At 45.7% G+C, this 21,893-nt stretch overlaps 1 protein-coding gene across 2 annotated transcripts in view; it reads left to right on the plus strand.

Annotated features, from left to right (window-relative positions):
* UBTD2 (ubiquitin domain containing 2) overlaps nucleotides 1–21,893 on the plus strand; it is a 42,744-nt gene that overhangs the window by 9,137 nt on the left and 11,714 nt on the right. For both annotated transcript variants that reach the window (XM_032125123.1, XM_032125124.1), the window contains exon 2: nucleotides 14,156–14,392. In XM_032125123.1, the coding sequence (XP_031981014.1) occupies nucleotides 14,156–14,392 (237 nt within the window). The remainder of the gene's footprint in view (nucleotides 1–14,155; nucleotides 14,393–21,893) is intronic.

Consider the following 21,893-nt stretch of genomic DNA (forward strand, 5'->3'; position numbering starts at 1 on the left):
CTTCCCACTTCCAAGGAGCAGCATTGCCAGATTTGCCTGGGATGTGATGCCAGTGTCCCGCTGGCTGAGGGTGAGCCAGTGTCTCCCTTTCCCTGGGCATTTCCATCCTTGCCGTGCCTGGAGTGAGCAAATCTGCTCATGAAACGGGTGGGAAATCACAGGTCCCAGCTGAGGGGGAGCTCTCGGAGGGCTGAAGGAGAGGAAAGCTGTCACAGAGCTATTTAAGCTTTATGTTTTTTAAGAGTTGGATTTCACTCGTGAGTTGCATGTTGATGGCTTGGCTCGGTGGAACACGTAGCAGACTGATTTTTTTGTGTGTGTGATTTTATTTTTTTTTTTGCTCTGTGCCCACAGAAGTTCGTTGAAAGCACATGGGTTGCTATAAATACAACTGCTTCTAGAACAAAAATACCTTCTGTGAAGTGCTGATCAATATTGGATATTATCCTGAGACAGGTTTAAATGCTCATTTGAGATGAGTTCTCACACACATTTGTGTGTTTTTCACATCCACGGATCTCCATTGTGTGTTTAGCCAGATCTAAAAGTAGTCCTGGTGCCAAAAAAGCTCAAATTTCACCAGAAAACCACATGATTATTGCTTGACTGAAGTCACACACTTCCAGTCAGGCACACATTGGATGGCCCAGCATGGATGTTACAGCAAAATCCCATCACTGCCTTAGTGCATCCCCAAAAATCACATTCCTTGTGTGCATCCAGCTGCTCTGTTTATAATACAGTGCTAAAATAGCTCAAAAAAATACTACAGGCACGAGTTTGGGCTTTATCTGAAACTCCTGCAAAGTAGAACAGGGAATACATGATTTTAGTCTGGCGTCTGGGAATAAAAAAGGAGCAGCAGCATTGTCAGAACAAGTGAGCGTGGCTGTTGTGGTTTGGTGTTACAAGGCAGTACCAGAATAAAAATCCTTTAGTAGTAAATAATCTTTTCATTCTTGAGCTCTACCTCATAATAGAGACTTTCTAAAGCAGTGTAGGCAGAGATTATTTTCCTGTAAACCTCTGAAAACACTTGAACTGTAGTTGGGGTATCATTTTTTTCTCCTAAGTAACACAAACCTTTAGAAAATATAACAGGTTCTTCACGGCTGTTGTTGGAGGTGAATCTCAAGGGCTGTATGTGCTTTGTCTCCCTGGGAAATTTTGTGCCCTTTCTAAGTCTCCAAAATCTTGGTGATGTAGGAATTAGGTTTAAGGTGAGGAGGAGAAGTCATGGCTTTTGATTAAATTATCACTCTGGCAGCTTGAAAATTGAAATTTTAGGTAGCTTGAAAATTGAAATAATCTGCTGGTTTGTGGAGTGTTGGTGCCCAGCAGCGGGGAAAACACAGTCACCCAAATTTCTTTTTTATCCTTAACATGACAGCAGTGGGTGGGCTCTAACCACTCCCCATTCCCAGCCTTCATCCATCCTGGGATCAGTCACGATCAGTTCTCAGGGAGCAACTTTTCCTCAAGAATTTTTAAGTAACCTTACTTAAATTGGTGCTTACCACAACTTCTTCACAATATTGCTTTGGGTTCCTTTATGAAATTAATTTTTCCTGCTTTATCCATCCCAAAGAAGGTGTTTTATCTTAGGAATGCAACTGCAATTCTTTCTGACTCTGATCATGTTTTTTCTGATGATTGGTGTGCTGCAGGAGTGGGAAGGAACAACATTAGCATTTTATCTTATTGTGGTGGGAAGCTTATTACCAAGAGTTAATCATTTGCATTGAGCTCACATTAGTTAGGAAAATACTGTAGATATTTGGGGGTGGGGGAGGAAGCATTTTGGTTCCTGCCAGTGTCCTGCTTTAACATCTCTTGGCAGCTCTGTCCAGAGGGATGCTGAGATCCTGATCTGATAATCGAGCCTGTTAAAAATCTGTTTTCTTAATTAGCGACAGTTCAGCTTCAAACAAAGTTCTACAAAGTCCAGGACGGCAAAGGTTTCTGTATCTCTGCTTCAGTGCTGTGTCAAGCAGAATATTCTGGCTTAGAAATTCCACCAACTGATCTAATCTTGCCTTGAAACTCTTTCCAGGTTTGCCTACTCAAGGATTCTGTCGCTATCTGATTGCTCTGCCTGCCAAATTTCCAGGCTGAACGCATCTTCCATTGATGAAGTGCATTTCTCTCTGCTCACTGCATTCACCCTTCCTCCTTTCACATGTCTCGTTTCATTATTATGAATTAATCAGGGGATTTTTTTCCAGCTGAGGGAACTCTTGCCATGCAATTCAGGTTTAGGGATCTGCACCATTTCTTTTCCTGTGTTTTGAAACTTTCCAACTTTTTTGGTTTATGTTGAAGGTTAATAAATGAGGAGCCTTTTTTCTCACAGAACATTTCCTATCAAGATATTTCAGCGGGGACTATTGTGTGTTAAAGGCAGTTTTGATGATACAAATGGGGGAGCTGTGTGGATGCTGCTCACATGGGAACATTTTTTAGTGCGTTTTTCTCCTGCTCATCCTCAGCTTTTACCCAGGTCTGAAATGTGGCCCCAGTTCTCCTGGGCTGGGCTTTGAGGTGCCTTTGTTCAGAGCTGTGGAATCAGCACTTCCTGGGCATGCTTTGCTCATTAGAGCACAGTAATTAGTGAATTTGCCATGGACTTGCATCCAGCCATTCTTATGAATTCTTTTAACTGCTGCAGTTCTATCAGCAGGTTTCCATGCGTGGGGTTTTACTTCCCCAATGCTTTTCATGAGTTCCTTTACCTAAACAAAATCGTCATACCTGCCCTGAAAAGCCATGGGAGAGGTGGGCTCTTGTTTCCAGATGCCTGAAATAAGAATCTCTTTTTAATAATTCTCATTACCAGTCAAACTTCTCATCCTCCAGTTTGAAACTACTTTCCCTTGCGGAAAGGGGAGCAGAGGTGAGAAGAGGCTCTAACAGTGGAGACGTCTGCTTGAACTCAGAACTTTTTTAGCAGAGCTTTCAAGTCCAGTATCTTCACACACTTATTTAATCTGCTGTTACATCAGTTATGTCTGAAATAATGAGTAAAAGTAGGAAAAGTGCATCTGGCCTGACAAAGAGCTCTGCTCTTGCTTTGGAGTGGATAACACAGGAGAAATAAACTCCTTGAGCTTTATGGTGAGGACCTTTTTTAGAAAGGACAAGCACAGGCCATGGCCAAGACCTGCTCCAGCTCTTGCTGGATATGGCACAACTGAGAGCGTTGCCAGCATCATCGTGGTGCTGCCAGTTTTGAGCCTGCCCTGAGTTGTGGAGAATTAAATGTGTTTTCAGTCAAATTCTGCCATCCCTGCCTTGGAAAGGAAGTTACTTAAGGGCTGTTGTGTGTTGGAAACACTGAGCAAGCATCGCTCAGGCCATTAATAGAGCTAAAGCCTCGTGTGCTCAGGGACTTCTGAAAGAGATCAGATTAATTTGCTAAAGGTGGAAAGGCTCTGGCTGCTTTAATCTCGTTTCATTTCAGCAATTTAAATGAAGAGGGCAGTTTCCTGTGCTTCTTCCAAGGTCCTTCCATCTCACCGAGAGCAGCAGAAGTTGCTGTCTGTGCTCGGCATTGCTGGGAGGAGGAGGTCTTGATTATGTTCCAGTTTGGGGGATTTTAAGAGCTTAGGGTTGGATTCACTGGCCCAGAGAAGCTGTGCCTGCCCCTGGATGCCTGGCAGTGTCCAAGGCCAGGCTGGATGGAGCTTGGAGCAAGCTGGGGTAGTGGCAGTGTCCTTGCTTGCAGCAGGGGGTGGCACTGGATGTCCCTCAAGTTCCCTTCCAACCCAAACCATTCTCTGATTACATCAATAATCCTTGACCAGAGACTGTAACAGGGCTATTTTTTCCCCAAGTACATCCACAGGGGGATAAAAAGGCCTTGAAAGGATGAAGTTTTAAGGTTGCTTTGTTCAGTGCTCCCGTTTACAGGATTGGGTTGGTTTGGGGTTTTTTTTCCCCTGGATGTACCAGACATTCAGATATTTATACAAGTTGCAACAAAGGCTTGGACATTTTTCATTTTAGCTTAGATTGCTTTCTAATTATCTGAGCAATCCACTGATGTCCTTATCTGCTATTACTTGTGTCAAACTCTGGGATAAATATGGATTTCTTAACAAAATATGTACTTGAAGGGTAGGAATTCCTTACGGCCAAGAGGTTGGTCGTGTTCGTACCCCAAATTCCAGCTGCTGAGCTTTATCCAGCCGTGAGTGCTGGAGTTTCTTGGGGGATGACTGTCCAGGAGAACACAGAGAAGCTGAGTTTCAAAACTGAGTGTGAAAAGTTAACTTTGCCATGAAAATCTACCCTGTAAAATAGGGCTGAATAAAGCAGCAAGTATTGTGAGAAATCCAATTTCTTAGAATAAATCTGTGTTTATGTGACTTTCACTTTCACTTCTCTTTAAACCAAGCAATTGCTTTTCAGTTTTCCTCAGGCACCTGAGGAATGTAATATGGAAGCGTAAAATTAAATCATTAAGATAATGTATGTTTGGGATGTGTGACAGGTAAGATTCCTATTTTCAGCTTACACTGAGCTCTTAATTAACTGATGAGCTTAAGCAGCTGAGATACAGTAATAGTGCATTTAGTTAATTGGCTCATGTGAAACTTTATCCCTGCCAATAACTGTGACACTGGAATAAATTCAAGACATGGTGTTAGATCCTTCAACTAAGCTAATTTAATCGTTGGTCATTGCAAAAACAGTCTCCAACTTGGAGGCTTTGTTTTTGTTCCTTCCCTCCTGGAATTTGTGACTGCTGTGCTGGCAGGAGTTACATGGCAAGCGTGGCATGTCCAGCCAGATAGTCCTTGGGAACATGGAGTTGGCCATCTGTCCTGTGCATTCCACCTTGAATTACCCAGATTTCAGGGCTTGCTGGAAGGGTTTCATGCAGCAAAGCCAGATGAACGCTGTGCTGAGATGGGACCTGAAAACTCTGCTGCCTCCTGAGCTCCTCCTGAGCAGATTTACTTGAGGGTTAAAAACAGAGAAAGATGGAGAGGGAAGTTTACAAGAGCATGGAGTGACAGGATACAGGGAATGGCTTCCCACTGCCAGAGGGCAGGGTTAGATGGGATATTGGGAAGGAATTCTTCCCTGTGAGGGTGGGGAGGCCCTGGAATGGATTTCCCAGAGAAGCTGTGGCTGCCCCATCCCTGGAAGTGTCCAAGGTTGGGGCTTGGAACACCCTGGGGTAGTGGAAGGTGTCCCTACCCATGGCACAGGGTGGAACGGGATGAGCTTTAAGATCCCTTCAAACCCAAACCATCCAATGACTTTATGAAGTCTGGGTTTACTTGTGATAAAGTAAATTCCCTGGTGGCATCATCCAGAAGGTTCAGCCCCATGTTTAAACACACTCAGCACGAGGGCCTGCTGAGGAGGGTGTCCTGGCTGGCTTTCAGCACGCTCACACCTCATCAGGGTTTAAAGAAAATCATCAACCTAATATTTTTTGTCATTCTGGCAGGGTGAAAGATAAGGCTGCCTTTGATTATTTTCTTTATCCCCGAAAATTTTGCCAGTGTTGGAAGCACTCATGGTGTGTTAAACGCAGCCCAGATGTCCAACAGATGGCCCTGTGTCACTTCCCCGGCTCAGAATTTGTGGTGGCCTCGTGTGGCCAGGCTGTGGCTGCGTGACAGAGGCCAGTGGTGGCCACGCCGCTCCCATGGCTCAGGCCAACATAAAGCCAGGCTTTGTTTTAAGCCCTGCTGAGCCAAACCCCGACTTGGCCTTGCTCAAAGCACACAGAACTCGCCTGTCAGTGTGTGGGGAAGCATTTGGGATTGGAAGGTTTTTGATGCTGCTTCTTTTCCTTGGAGGTGTCCAAGGAAGGTCTGGAGGTGGCACTCTGGGCTGGTGACAATGGTGCACATTAGTCACAGGTTGGACTTGGTGATCTTGGAGGTCTTTTCCAGCCTCAGTGATTCTGTGATATAAGCCCCCAGTAAACTTTAAATCATTTTATTAGCAGTTCATGCAGCTGCTTGCTGTGCAGAGGTCAGAGGGAGAACATTATCAAGGAGGAAGGGAATTTGTGAGCCTGAACTGTTCGTTTGCAGCTCGAGCTGGATGTTTCCTGGTGTAAAATCCGTGCTGCACATGAGCCTGGAGCAGTGGGCAGTGCCCTGTCCCAGCAGTGCACCAGCACAGGTTATCCAGTCCGGAATTCACCCTTTCCACTTTTATCTGATGTGTCTAAAGTTCCCCTGTTAACTGACTGGACAGTGAGACACAGAAGGCTTTTAGTACTTTAAAAGTGAAGTTGTTGAGTTGCATTCTTCCTCAGAAAGCGCTGGGGTGGTTTTATTTTCCTTTTAGATAAGCTCTGTGCAGCTTCCCACTGCTCTGCCGTGCTCTGTGCTGCACTTGCTTTGCGTGTGGGGCTGCCCTGGTGCCAAGCCCTCAGCTGCAGTTGAGTTCTAGCTAAGCTGCACGCTGCAGAAGTCACAAGAAACGTGTACTTGATGCAGCCTATCTTAAACAGAATATTTTTCGTGTTGCTGACAGCTTCCTTAATGGTTCTTGTCATAGCTTTTAAAAAAGGGAGCCCAGTCGTGCGCTGTAGATGGTGCAGATTAAAGGTCTTGGTGCTTGCACACTGCGAGTTGGGAATGGGTAAATCTTTATCCCGTGCTGTATCCAGCTGAAAGCATTCATCTGCCAGAGATAGGAGCGGTTTAAATTCCAGTGTAAACAGTGCTGACAGGTAATTGTGTTGATAATGTCTGTCCCCCGGAGCTACTTCACCTCAGCCCAGGAGGCTGGGGCCGGAGCTGAGCGCTGTTCTACAGCTCCTGCTGCTGGTCCTGCTGCCTGGGGAAGCTCAGATTGGGCCTCCAGGATTCCTGTGCTGGGAAATAACAGAGACAGATGGGCATCCCCTGGCCTGTGCCCTGCCTGGCAGGGTTTCTTTCTCATCCCTGCACACCCCTTGACTGAGGTGTTCCCTCCCTGAGACGTTTTTCTCTGTCCAGAGGAGCTGTTGTATCAGGAGCTTAATCAGGATGATTGAGAACTCCTCTGCTTGTGCTTCCAGCAGGAGGCTGGGTGGGCAGGCAGGACTCGGGAGTACCCACAGAGCTTTTGTAAATAATAATCAGAGAAACACAGAGTGGTTTGGGTTGGAAGGGACCTTAAAGATCATCTTGTTCAGGGCAGGGACACCTCCCACTGTCCCAGGCTGCTCCAAGCCCCAATGTCCAGCCTGGCCTTGGGCACTGCCAGGGATCCAGGGGCAGCCCCAGCTGCTCTGGGCACCCTGTGCCAGGGCCTCCCCACCCTCACAGAGCACAATTCCTTCCTAATATCCAGCCTAAATTCTGCCCTTGCCAGCTGGCTCTGGGCTGGGAATGCACCTCATGTCAGACAAAATGCACTGACCTGGTTTTGGTTCCTGTGTTGTTCAGGATGTCGTGGTGCAGAGCAGGCGCCAGGGCTGGGGTCATCTGAACAGATCCTGCCTGTGCTGGGATGAGCTGGGATCTCTGGATCCAGAATACCACTGAGGGAGCAGATTTCAAAAGCTGAAGCTTTTATTTCTTGCTGTAACACTGCCGGCTCCTTTGAGGGATGATGAGTGATGAGCTGCCCGGAAATTCCTGATTTCTTCTGCAGTTCCTGTTGAAAATGATGGGAGAAATGGAAAATACAGTGTAACAGCTGGTAATTAGTCAGTTTTTCTCTTTGTCCAGCTCATTCATATACCCTCATCCTCTCATGTTTTATCTCCCATGCTGAGAAGCCTCTGGATTGATGCAGGAATATTTAACGTGTAGGCAGAGGCAGGGATAAGTTGTGGGGGGAGGACTTGTCCAGAGCTGCCTGGAATTACCAGAGGAACTTTCATTTTACTCCCTGCAACTTCTTCTGGGCAATTTTTCATGTTGGGTAAGAGCCGAGGAGGGCCTGGAGGAACAGGGAAGGATTCCCTGCTCCTCTGAGCGATGCTTGGTGACGTCCCTCGTGCAGCACTGGGGGGACAGCGCTGTGTGCCAGCCTTGGAGCACTGGGGTGGCACCAGTGATTGATGGTCCCCCTTGTCCCCAGAGGCACCACATCCATCATTTAGCACCAGCACATGGTGTCTGGCACGAGCACCAGCCTGCCTTTAAGTGCTGCTGCTCAGCCTCATGTCCCTGCTGATTCTTCCCCTCTCCATCTGATTTTTTTTATTTTTTGTTTATTTTCTTCCTTTCTTCACCCCCTTTCAGGTGGGAGAAAGGGGAAATTGCCCCAGGGCTTGGGTGGTGGGTTTATTTCTTGTGTGCAGATGTGTCTCTGCTGGGTTTGCTGCTCTGAAAAGCTTCACAGTTTTGTTACTTGGCTCAAAATTAATGCCTTTGCCTACACCTTTATAATACTGCTTTGAGTTTGTAGCCTGGTGTTTCAGCACACAACTGTTTTAGGGTATAACTTGAATTCCTACCAGGGAAGTAGAGTTCATTTTACCCTGTGCAGTCTCATAAAAATCCATCAAACTCAGTTTCAAACATTATCTTTATATCTGTCTATCTGTATTTATCTACACACAGCATTTGGAAAGCTCACACAGGCTCCCTAGAAATGTTCATTCATTTCCTTGTTAGGAAAGCCTAATTGTCCTAATATTTCATTTTTAAGTCTTTACCACTGTCTAGTTCCACCTCCTTTCCAAAATCCTCTTCTTGCCTTGGAAAAATGTGACCACCTTAAGAATAAAATTGCTGAAAATTAGCAATAAACAGATAAAATTCTGCCGTTTTCCTGTTGTTGTGCTACTTAATGTAATTTAAATTGTGTAAGCCTATGCTGTTTAATGTAATTCAAATTGTCTGCTACTTAAATGCAATGAATTTTCCCTTTCTCCCTCCCTGTTTTCCCTGCTTTTCTGCACTTTTCCTTTGTCATGGCTCTTGCAAGCACCGTTGTAATTCAGGATTACACCGGAGAACGACGCAAAGAAAATGTTTAGGGTGAGCTGTGTGATACTGATACCAAATTGCAAGACACCTTATGAGGAAATTGGAGCAAAATGGATTTAAAATGGGACTCATTTGATGAAGCAGAGAACTGCTCAGTGATTGTGGGGAGGGGAGCCCTTGGGACTATTACTAAAAGAAATTTTATAGGTAGTAAACTGTTATTTGCATTTCATTTATCATAGAAAAATACTTCGGTAGGAGCCGAGCCTCAACAGGGAAGCAATCTGGTAAAGAAAATAGTTTTGATCATTGGTTCAGTTTGTAAAACATTTCCTTAGCTTCTCCTGGCTGGCTTTAGGTTGTTCCCAAGGTTTTTCTGGCTGTGTCTCCCTGGGTGGATATCCCTTCTCCTGCTGGGGCTGTGAGTGCTTCAAACCAAACAGGACCTGGCTGTTCTCCTCCCTGGCCTCTGCAGCTCTTGGTCTGTGTTGTTCCCTTCACAGTTCATCGTTTCTGTCCTCTTCCCATGGACAGCCCTCGAATCCCATCTTTTGCACTGACAGCAGCTCCTGAACGTCTCATTCCCATTCAAGAGATTGTCGTGGTGATTTTTATCCTTTTCTTGGGCATTCCTGCTCCTTTCCTCACGCGTCACTCCAGATCTTTTCCAGCTCTCACCACTTAAGCAGTTGGCTTCATCTCTTGGATATTTTCTTAATCAAGACAAAGAAAAAAAAGAAAATATTATCAGGTCTTGCCAGATTGTCCTGTTACAACATTTCCCCATTTTGATCTGGGAATATTTGCCTGTGTCTGCTCTTAACTCGTGTCCCACCAATGGAGTGTCCCTGCCCAGTACTTTCTGGTTATGTGTCCATCTTCCCACAAATCTGCAGGGATTTGGAAGCACAGTCAGGCCCTGTTCTTGTAATTCCAGGATGCAGCTGCTGCTGAATCCTTGGAGATCAACAGCCTAAAGTGGACCGTGTCCAGTCCAGGTGTCTCCTTCTGGGTTTTCCATGCCCTGGGTGGGTTCTGCATGCCTGGAAGTTTTTCCACCACCAGACTGGGCTGGTTTCCTTGCTTTTTACAAAAGCTGTAAAGGACTAATGCTGCAAGCAACATATGCTTGTGTTTCCAAGGGAAAGGAAGGAATTTGCTGTGGAGCACTTGCAGGGATTGAACAGCCAAATTTACGTCCTAACTTTTATTTTTAGAAATAGGTGAAAGATGCTTGAAGGAATGGGGTGGGAGGGAAAAGCTCACGTAAGGCTGATGACAGCAGAGGTGTTTCCACAAATAATTAGGATTTTAGCTCAGCTGCTTCAGGGCTGTTCCAGGTGTGGGGTCTCATACAGGGTTACCTGGCAGGGCAGAAACTGGGGAGGAGGAAGATCCAGGTCACACCTGAAGCAGAGATCCTGCCCTTCTCCGGAGCTCTGAGCTGTCCCATGGCTGAGCTTTGTGGTGTTTGATTTGACAGAAAACCCTTTGAGGCTGAAATACTCCCAGTTTGATGATGGAGTGCTGTAGTTCAGGGGTGTGTAAATTAGGAATTATGGATTGTGTAGCTGGATATTGGTTTTTAATACCAGAATCTTTGTGGTAGCAGCTGCTCCTGCTCATCTGGTCGCCCTCGGAAGAGGCACCAGTGATATCCACAGTGATATCCACAGTGATAGCGATGTAACAAACACACCAGCTGTTCAAAAGAACTTCCACATAGACATTTTTGACATTCTGTTGAGAAACTGATTTAAATATCTGGGTTTATCTGCATAAGCTCACTCAAAAGGAGCGCAGATAACCTTACAGATTCATTGCTTTGATGGGAAGCTGCGGGGAAGGGAAATACATTTACAATTCAGGTTATAAAACAGTCTGCAAGGATTGGAGAAATACATTTTTCCTTCTGAAAAAGACGACTTTGTTGATTGCCAGGAGTTCAGTGGGGCAGACAGGAGTAGCTGCCTCGAGGATCCCAGGGTAGCACTCTGCCTGTGAAGGGAAAACAGGTTAGGCTGCTAAATCCTACAGATGGCACAGGAGCAGCCCATGGCTCGTGTGCCACTGGTTTGGGGTCACTCTGAGGTGTTAAACAGAATCATTAAGACTGGAAAAGAACCCCAAGAGCTTCTGTCCAGTGTGTGATCCATCATCATCACCTTTTCAAGCAGATGTTGGCAGGGGCTGCTCAGGGAAGTTTGGACTCCCCACCCCTGGAGGTGTCCAAGGAATTCCTGGAGGTGGCACTCAGTGCTCTGGGCTGGGGACAAGGTGGGGATTGGGCACAGCTTGGACTTCAGGGGCTGGGAGGACTTTTCCGACCTCAATTCTGTGAATTTCTTACCCCTCTTTGCCGTGCACAGCACCACCTGCACGCCTGAACTGTTGGAACAACAACCTAACTTATTATGGAGTGTCGCTGCTGATCTTTTACTTTTTGAAAAGTAGACTGGCACTGATTTCCACACTCCCTTCTAAATAAATCCCTTGCCAAAAATACCAACCATTGCCCTCTGCTGAGATGGTGACTTTGAGAATTGCTTCAGAGAGAACGTGCTTTCTTGGCATTTAGAAAACAATTCCTGCTTTCGAGCAGGGTATTAATAATTTCTTACTCATGTCGAAGTGATGTAAGATGAAAAATTAATGGGGACGCTGCTTTCTCTTCTGGATCTTGCAAGCTGGTGGTGCCTCTGATGTGTATGGTCTTAAATGAAGTCAAGGTTTCCTTTTGAGCTCTAATTTCCTTCCAAAGTGAGGAATAGAAAACTGACACTGTAAATACTTTAAAGTGGTTCCGACTGTTGATGTTTGTTTCTTTATCAGCTTTGTTAACAGAAAAGGGAAAGTCCTTTGATGTGGTCCAAAAGTTTGGTTGTAGAAATTCTCATGTTTTGCTTTGGTGACTAAAACATGGCCTAGAAAGAGAAATATTTGGGCCCTTTTACACGTGATTTTTTTTACATGTCCCAAGTTTCTCGCATCCTTTCTGCCCCATCTATCCACACAGCTAAAGAGAGGAATATTTCTTCAGGGAAGGCATAAAGCTTTTTGGGGATCCTTGAAGCACTTCTAATAAATGATAAACACGCCAAAGACCTTTTTAAATACTGGCTTGTGGTGAAGCCACGTCGTGTTTAAAGGCTTAGTCCTGGGATGGATGGCTTGGTAGAGTGGATTTGGCTTTTGAGCCATTTCTAGTGCCACTTTATTCCACCACTCTTCCTTCCAGCTTGAGGAAAAAATGAATTTATCACTGGGTTTATCATCACTGCTGTCTGTGTAGGAAGGATGGGATCTCCAGGGAGGAGTTCGTGGAGGCTGTGAGGATCTGTGCCTCTTGTGGAGTGAGGAGCAATAAATCTGAGTGCTGTCTTGGGCACAGTGGGAAGCAGGGAGAGGAATGGGCTGTTGGATTTGCAGTGGGGCTGCGGGAAGTGCCTTTAACCTGCTTCCATAATTCATGTTTGGGGACAAGGAGAGGGCCCCGTGGGAGAAACCAGCATTCACCGAGTGCACGTGCAAACAGATGTGAGCTAAAGCGGAATGGAAAGAAAGATGCCCACTGACCCAAATTTCTTAAGAGTGTCCTGTTGTGTCTGGCTGAAGATTTCATGCTCTGGCTGCTAAGCCGTAATAAGGAAACAATTCTTTACTGGAGTGTTTTCCCCCATATGTTTTTGCAATTTCAGAATATCCAGTGTTTAATGCGTGCAGGGCTGCCTCCCTCCCCACTGTCTGAGGCTGCCCCAGCAGCATCTCCCAGGCTGCGTGTGCTCAGCTGGGCTTTGGACTGGGAAAGGCTGGGCTCTGCCAGGAAACTTGGTGTTTTGTAAACACTGGGGTTTGCTGCTCTGAAATCTGCTAAACGGTCAGCACTGCTTTGAAAGGCAAATGGAAGCAATCCCGTGGAAACAAAAAGCAATAAATGTTTGTGGTCACTTGAAAGGATTCAGAAGTTTATTATTGTTGGGTTCTGCGTGGGATTTGGAGGGACAGCTGGGGTCGGTGGATGTGGGCCATGCAATTGTCATTTGCTACTTTTAATTAGGAGCTGACTTTGTTTCTGTGCAAATCCTCCAGAGGAGGCCACCAGGATTGGAGGGATGGAGGAAAGGCTGCGAGAGCTGGGATTGTTCAGCCTGGAGAGGAGCAGCTTTGGGGTGACCTCACTGTGGCCTTGCAGTGCCTGAAGGAGCTGCAGGAAAGATGGAGAGAGGCTTTTTATAAGGGCTTGGAGTGACAGGACAAGGGGGAATGGCTTCTCACTGACAGGGAATAGGTTCAGATTGGGTATGAGGAAGAAATTCTTGGCTGTGTGGCCCCATCCCTGGCAGTGTCCAAGGTTGGACGGGGCTGGGAGCACCCTGGGCGAGTGGAAGGTGCCCGTGGCAGGGGGTGGCACTGGATGGACTTTAAGGTTCCTTCCAACCCAAAGCATTCTCCGATGTTTTTTAATCTAAAGAAAGCTCATTCCTGTGCCTAGGTGGCAATGTCACCTCACAAAATCCTCTTTTCCATGACTTACACCCCAGGTTCACAGACTCTGCCATCCTGAGTTATCAAAGGAAGGAGGTAATTCTTTGGTCATGTGGGGTCAGATTGAATAAGGTTAAACCTTATTTGGGTGTATGGCTTAACCTCCTGTGGGTTTTCTGTGAACTTGGAATCTCTTGCTCCAACACCAGGCACTGATGGGGAGGTGAGCAGGGAGTTTTAATCTACCAACTTTATACCTGTGCGATTACCTTCAAGTGGCCATTACACAAAAATAGCTGTAGATAAAGCAAAACAAATAGGTTTGTGTTTATTGAGGAGGAGGTAAATTCTGTTTAAACCCTGATGGATTCCTGGGTTTCCACGGGAAATCAGCAAGCAGGAGGATACATGTGCACAAAACCAAGGTCAGATCCTAATTAAAAGTAGCAAAGGACAATTGCATGGCCCACATCCACATCACCTCCCTTCTCCTAAGCTCCAAGGTGGTTTGACCTCTTGGGAAGATTGAGGAGACTCTAAGTCTGTTTCTGACCATACAAGAAACTGGTAAAAACATAATTCTCTTAATAAATGAAAATTGGAATGAGCATTGTATAAATAACGCCCCTCTTGCTGCATCACTTGGGAGGCGACCAACAACACCAGGGATTGCCTGGGAGCAAACTCAGCTCTGTAAATCCTAAACAAAATAACCAAAAGCTGATTTGGTGCTGTTCTTTCAATGAATTCCCCTTTCCCTTTCTCCCCCACAGTGGCTCTCGGTCGTAACCAACCGCTGAAGAAAGAGAAGCCCAAATGGAAGAGCGATTACCCCATGACGGACGGGCAGCTCCGCAGTAAGAGGGATGAGTTTTGGGACACAGCCCCGGCCTTCGAGGGCCGCAAGGAGATTTGGGATGCCCTCAAGGCTGCTGCCCACGCCTTCGAGAGCAACGACCACGAACTGGCACAAGCAATCATTGATGGTGCAAACATAACACTACCACATGGTAGGTGCAGCTCGGGAGGACGTGGCCTCCCAGAAGGGGGAACAGGTTGAAATAATGATGTTTCTACCCCAAAAATCAGTGGATGGAATGGTTTAAAATATCTGGGTTTCAGTGTGGGTGTGTTCCTGGTTGGAGTTTCCAAGCACATATAGAGGGACCAAGAAAATCTGCTTTTTTTTTTTAGAGTTCCTGCAGTTGGAATGGATGATCTGGTCTGTGGGGAATACTCAGTTTGAGGCTGATCTTTATGGGCAGCTCCTGGGACTTGCTGTAATCTCTTGGAACACCTGGATGCTCCAAGGCACGATTTTCATAACTTTTTTTCCAGCTTCTCTTTGTAAGGAAGTAGATTATTTTTCCCCTCTTGATTTTATGGGTTTCTTTGGCACTTGAACTGTTGGGGATTTTTTAAAGTTTCTCTTCTGAAGAGTTTGGAAAAATTTCCCAAAAATTTGGGGCTGGCAGTCTGCTGTTAGATCCTGTGTGAGATAAACTGCAAGCTCGTATTTTGGGTACTTTCCCCTTTGTTTTGTTACTCAGAATTCTGCTGGGTGGGGTTTTTTTTCAAGCTATTATTTCCCTCACTCCACAACTCTGAAATTAATCATTCCCCCATATTCCTAATAGAAATACAGTGAGAGGGGGCTGACAAGAAGTTACTGATTATTTTAAGTCACCATTCAGATAAATGGAAATAATGAATAACTCAGAGATTGCATTTTTGCAGACCTAAGGGAGTTGCTGCATTGTTTTTAGTTGCTAAAATAGAAATAGTAGGTGCCAGGAAAATTCAATTTATATATGGGGAAGGTGGAGTAAAACACAGGTTACCTTTCCCTGGGGTCTCTTCCTCACATCAGGCTGCAGCTCAGCCCTCAAAAATTGTCTTTAATGTGGGAAAGTTCCTCTCTGGGAGGGTCTGAGCCTGTTTTTGGCCATACAAGAGACTGGTAAAAACAGAATTCTCTTAATAAATGAAGATTTGGAACCAGGAGCAGCAAGAGGGGATATTATTTCTCTAATGAATTTGATGAGCCCCCATTAACGAGCTGTTCTGGCAGTGTTGGGTTGTGCATTCAGCTGAAATGTTGCACGAGCACAGATGAGCAGCACTTGAGGGGAAAACATTAAATTTATGGCATGTGAAGAAGGTGTTTGGCACGTTGAGACCCTGCTACCTCTTGTTAGAGTGGCATAACTGTGAGGGAGGATTTTAAGAAATGGCAGAGTTGGAGCAGTTTAATCCTGCCTGGAAGTTCCAGTCTGGCTTTGGGGTCAGAGGGGAGCCCCTTGTGTGTCTCAGGAGAAGACAGGATGTGTAATGTGGAGTTTCAAGGCTCCCAGATTTGGAAGAAAATGGATGTGAACTCTTAAATTTGTTTTTTCAGCAGTTTGTTTCGAGTCCTGCCTACTGCTGGCAGGTTATAATCTGCTTTCTAAGGCCCACATGCAGAATATTCAGAATATCTCAGAAAGAACTCAGAAATCAAAGCTGTATCAGAGGCTCTACTGCCCAAGCCAGGCCTGGCTTGAGGCTGAATTCCAAACAGAGAGAATATTTAGATTTTTTCACCCAGGATGTGGATGTTTACTGGGGATTTTTGTATTGCATTGTGTGCTTTTTATTCAAAATTGTGACCCTTTTGTGCATCAGCTGTTGGCACAGGTCTCCATGCAGTGTGACCTTCCCACTCCAGAGAAAGCTGCTGCTTCTAGAGATTCAAATATTCCTCAGTCATCAGGCATTGTTAGTGCCAGATATGAATAGATGATGAATCAAATCCTTTATTTATGGACCCAGGGATGCCTTTTGTCAGCAAACTGAGCTTTTCTCTGGGCAGGTAGAGAAAATGGTCTCTCCTTGCGCTGAGTGACACCAGCAACCTCTGGGGTTTTGTTTACAAAAAGCTCATTTTGGGCAGAAGTTGGAATGAAGGGAAAATAGCAGTGAAGAAGTGCAGCTGTGGTGTGTGCAGCAGGATCAGATCCTGTGGATATTCCATCGGATTTCCCCATGGAGCTGCTGTGGTCACTCCCACCCTGCCCTGGGCTCTGCGTGGGGACCCAGAGCGTGGCAGGGGACCAGTGGCACTTCTAAAATTCACCTTCTCTACCCACTTCTTTTGTCTGGAGCTCTTTACCTGACCAGGCTCTGTCTTCTGTAGCAGAGTTTGGATGAAAATTAAACCTCAGGCTGGGCCAGGGGAGGCTCAGGGCGGACAGCAGCAGGAATTTCCCCGTGGAAAGGGAGCTCAGGCCTTGGCAGGGGCTGCCCAGGGAGGTTTGGAGTGCCCATCCCTGGAGGTGCCCAAGGAAGGGCTGGAGGTGGCACTCAGAGCTCTGTATTTGTGATAGGAATCAAAATATTTTCCTAAGAAAACCCCACATTTGCTGGATAAATTCCTTTAAGTCTATGTAAAAAATGAAAGATCTTTCACTAATTTTTGTCTTCTCCCAAAGGATGTCTGCAAAACGCTGCAATGCCAGGGGCTGTGGTGTTTCCTTTCATTCATTTGCTGTGTGTACAACAAGAGACTTAAAAAAACCCCGAACCTCAGCCCTATATCCACATTTGACTGTCCCTACTGTGCTCAAGCCAAGGATTCCTGAGAAAAATGAAACCTTGCAGGAAGTGGAGGAGTGAGAAGAGAGGGGGCTGGGGAGTGAGTAAGGACTGACAGATACAGATTTTGCAGATAGAGACTCGGGCTTAGCTGATGCTGCAAAAATAAAATTGCTTTTTTATTCCAGAATCCTACAGGAAAGGGAGGGGAAAAAAAACCCAAAAAACCCACCTCATCTCTTCTGAGGCTGCTTTCAGCCAGATCTGTCACTTGTCTGGTGTGAGGAAAACTCTCACCAGGGTAATTTTTCTAATGGATGTCTTTTGCTGGCTTCTGCTGGTAAAAATAGCATGTAAGAAGTATTAAATAAATAAATAAGCTTGTGGGATGGGCTTAGCACTTCTCATCTATCTTGGGTGACTCTGTGGGATGGATTTAAAAATAGAAATAACGTTATGGCCGATTTATACTTTTTTTTTTCTCCTCCTCCTGTCTTAAAGTAGCACATCCTCCATTATTTTATTAATGAGTCCGTTTAAATTTAATGAAGAAGAGTTTTCCACACTTCTCAGCTATCAAACAGGAAATGTTGGAGTGTGTAGTATTTTATTATAATGTTAATGTTGAGCTGAACTTGGCCTGCAAGTCGTTAATATTAATTGCAATCTGGCCGGGGTGGAGTTTTGAAATTCCAGGATGGAACACTTGCTGTGCTGCAGCAGAGCTCCCAGGATATTGGGGTTTAATGTCTCAGAGATTGCAGATTTGCAGACCTGGCATTGTTTTGCTTGGTTGCTAAAACAGAAACTGGATTTGAAAAACTCCATTTCTATAGGGGGAAGTTGTAATAAAATGCAGGTTACCTTTAACAGGTAATAAAGTTCAGGTTACCTTTACCCTTAAAGCCACTCCACCCTCAGCTTTGGGTTGTTTTGGGTGTTTTTAACACTCATCAGTTGGAGGCAATAAATTCCAGCATGGACACTTCACCTGCCGCTGCAGAGTTCTCTGGATTTTGGGGTTTAACTCCTTCAGTGCTGTTTGAGTGATGAAAGGGTCTCTGCTGAGCTTTCAACTTTTCTGTGCCTTCAGACACAGCTCCTGTGGCTTTTCCAGGGAGCAGCCTGGCAGCTCTGGCTCTTCAGTTGTGCTGAGACTCTGAAAAGTGGGGGTGGGAATATTTCACTGCGATGCTGGGGAGAAGTAAAGGACATTTCTGAAATGTTCCCACTCTGAATAGAGCAGTTTCTTCCCCTTTGGCGGAAATAATAAATAGAAAAGCTTAAAAAAAGTCCTAAATAACAACAAAAAACCCCCTCAAAGCCAAGAGTAGCAGTGTGGGGAAGGCATGGTGTGTTTCCCCCAAATTCCTAATTCCAGCAAAACTCTACTAATTCAATCACACGCAATCCCAGAATCACTGAGGTTGGAAAACACTTCCAAGACCATCGAGTCCAACCTGTGACCAGTCCCCAGCTTGTCACCAGAGCACTGAGTGCCACCCCCGGGTTCTCTCAATCACAGATTCATCAGTACAACAGGTAAGTCCAATATTGCCTTCACACAAAAAGCAGAATTACAGAATTCCACCTCTGGAGCTGCCTAATTTCCAGGAGACACACGTAATTCCCTGGAATCTGTTCCTTGGACACCTCCAGGGATGGGCACCCCACCGTCAGGTTTGGGTTGTGGGTGTTTTTAGCACTCACCAGTTGTAGTCAATATAAAAAGTTGCCCTTTGCTATGTTGAAAACTCCATTTTTATTTATGTTGATGAAAATCTCCATTTATTGAGTCCATTTATTTTATTTTCCATTGAGAACTGAGCTGTCAGTGTGTGCTCCCAGCCCAGCAAGCCAAGCATTGATACTTAAATTTGCACAGTCATTCAGAAATATCTGCCACAAATTGATACAGGAGGTTTTTGACCATTTCATGGATGGCTCCTGGAAATTCAGTGGCTCCAGAAGTGGAACTGTGTGACTTTGCAGAGCTTTTTGTGTGGTGCCAGTATTGGACTCACCTGTTGTAGTGATGAATTGGTGATGGAGTGAATCTGTCCTGTGAATTTTGCTGGGGCATCTTCAGCATTTAAATTGAATCCCCTGTGAACTGCTGCCCCTAAAGCCACGAGGTCCTTGTGGTTTTTCTTCCTCTCGTTCCTGACAAGTGCTGTGTCCATTGCTGGGAATTGAAGCTGTAGGAATTGCTTGCTTGTCTCAAGAGGCTTTTTAATTCTCATTAAAAATGGTATTTTTTATGGTTTACATTCTCTCCACGCACGTGGAACATTGTTGGACAGTGTGTTTTTCTGTGAGGACCCCAAATACTCGCTCAGCTTTCCCTAAAGCCCCTTTAAAAGGGGAGTGAATGATATTTTGGTGACTGTGGCTGTCTAATTTTAGATTTCAGCAGAGTTACGAAAGCTTTGGGAGGTCGGACTATCAAAGCATGTCTGTCAGTATGATCAGCAGTAGTACTCAGAGGAAAATGCAGGCCATCAAAGTGAAGGAAACTCTAAAATCTGTAGTGAACATCATCAAATTTACAGCTGAGCCTCCTGGTTTGTTGCTTTTTGGGTTGTTTTTTTTTTGCCTAAACTCTGCTCAGGAGACAGCAGTTATTGGAGGGAAGGTTTTTCTGGTTTGTTTTTACTTCAGTTAAAAAAAACACACCCAAAAGGCAGGGATTAAAACCCAAAATTGCTGCTGTCTTGTAAGGAAGCAGCCAAGCTGCTGCTGGCACTGAGGCCCTGTGTGCATTAGGAGAGTGCTTTTATTTTGGTTTTTCTTCTACACATCAATGTCTATTTTAAACCACCTTGACGTCAAGTCCCCTCTGTAGGCTTAGCTTGACTGAAATGGGGAGTGAATACACTGAGCCAAGCTTTCATAAACCTGCCCCCAGGCTGGTTTAATCCCTTCCTGCCTCACAGCACCCGTGGATCCTCTGGAAGAGGGGTGGGAGCTGCATCCCGGTTTTGCTGCTTGGCACCTCAATTTTGGCCACCCTGGTGGTTCCAGTCGTGTCATGGCCTCGCTCTGCAGCACAGGGACAGGGACAAGTGTGACAAGAAACCCTGCCATGGCACTGCTGGGTGTGCTCTGCTCCTCTGGGCTCCTGCCAAGCAGCAGGGGAGCCCAGCTCATCCCAAAATCCATTTCCCAGTGTGGGGGACTCCAGCTCATCCCAAAATGCATTTTGCAGAGTGGGGGACTCCAGCTCATCCCAAAATCCATTTCCCAGAGTGAGGGACTCCAGCTCATCCCAAAATCCATTTCCCGGAGTGGGGGGCTCCAGCTCATCCCAAAATCCATTTCCCAGAGTGTGGGACTCCAGCTCATCCCAAAATCCATTTTGCAGAGTGGGGGGCTCCAGCTCATCCCAAAATCCATTTTGCAGAGTGTGGGACTCCAGCTCATCCCAAAATCCATTTCCCAGAGTGTGGGACTCCAGCTCATCCCAAAATCCATTTTGCAGAGTGGGGGGCTCCAGCTCATCCCAAAATCCATTTCCCGGAGTGGGGGGCTCCAGCTCATCCCAAAATCCATTTCCCAGAGTGGGGGGCTCCAGCTCATCCCAAAATCCATTTCCCAGAGCAGCCCCGCACGCTCTGGCTGCCCTGGCTCCTCACAAAGTGCCTCCTGCTGAGGAGAAATCTCCCAAAGGCTCTGCCTCTTTCAGTGCCCAGGCACAGGAATTGCCTTTCATTAGGAGGCTCCATCTGGATGAGGGATCTTCACCTCCAGGCCCAGTGCTCCCTGCCTGGCTGTGGAATTACCCCTGCTCCAGCTTCCCCCAGCCTGCTCGGGGCACAGTGGCAGCTCCTCCTCCTCCTCTGCTGTCTCTTACCTCGGTGATTCTTGGCATTTTCCACATCCATCACCCCTGGAAAAGTGGCTCATTCCCCTTGGGAAGTGGCCCTGGTTCTAGTGAAGGATGTGCTGTGTTGCTGTGCTTCACCAAATTCCTCCTAAGCTTGGAAAAGAATCACTTTCCTCAAAGCCTCCTCCAATGAAGATGCTGCTTTCCATCATTTCTGCTGTGATTAATACTTTTTTAAATAGATCTCCACATCCTTTCTGAGGGATGCTGAATTCCCAATGTTTTCTTCAAGTGGAAGGAAAATGAATCAAATCCTCAGGATGCAAAGCAATCGTGGCTGGCTGAAATATTTATATATCTAAGTGCAGGTTAGAAACTCTCAACCCTTCAAATAAAAACCCCACTTATGGCTCCATCCTCCAGTTGTTTTCCTTAAATATCTTTAACTTCTGCTCTTGTGTTTTCAAAGGTATTTTGAGGAGCTTTGTCAACATAATTGCTTGGACTCTTCTCGAGTCTCTTCCCCTGTAGCTCTTGCCTCTCTGTTTCCTGTCTTTGGTTTCAGTTTGTGTTTTCTGGTGTGGGGAGGATGACTGTGCAACATCTTTTAGAAATGCTCTTTTTGGTTGGCTTTTTTTTTAACTATTAATGCATGACCAGAAAATTGCAGCTAATTCCTTTAAGGAAAAAAACCCAAAAAAGCCAAAGCAACAAACCCAAACTGGCCATGAGATGCTCGAAATAAACCCACGTGACAAAAGAACATCTCAAATTCTTCGTGTGAGAAGCTGCTTGTTGATCTGGGTGCTGCAGATGTTCCAGGGAGGAGTGTGTCTGCCTGAAGTGAATAATAGTCCTGTGGTATCTGATAGTGGTCAGGACAAGATGTCTGGTTTATTAAATATTCCCCAGGAGTGGACTTCTACTCCATTATTGGCTGCTTACAGTGGGGGAATTGGCTATCAGCTTCATCTGCCTTGCTGTCTGCTTGGGAAATGAGGAGAAATGTGAAGTGTTTAAAATGGAAGTGGGAAATGAAGTTTAAAATGTGTTCCTCCCTGAAGATTCCAGTGAGAGTTCTCCAGGGGTGGCTTTGCTGGCTTCTGGAATTG

Source organism: Corvus moneduloides, chromosome 15, assembly GCF_009650955.1.
Source record: "Corvus moneduloides isolate bCorMon1 chromosome 15, bCorMon1.pri, whole genome shotgun sequence".
NCBI lineage: Eukaryota > Metazoa > Chordata > Aves > Passeriformes > Corvidae > Corvus > Corvus moneduloides.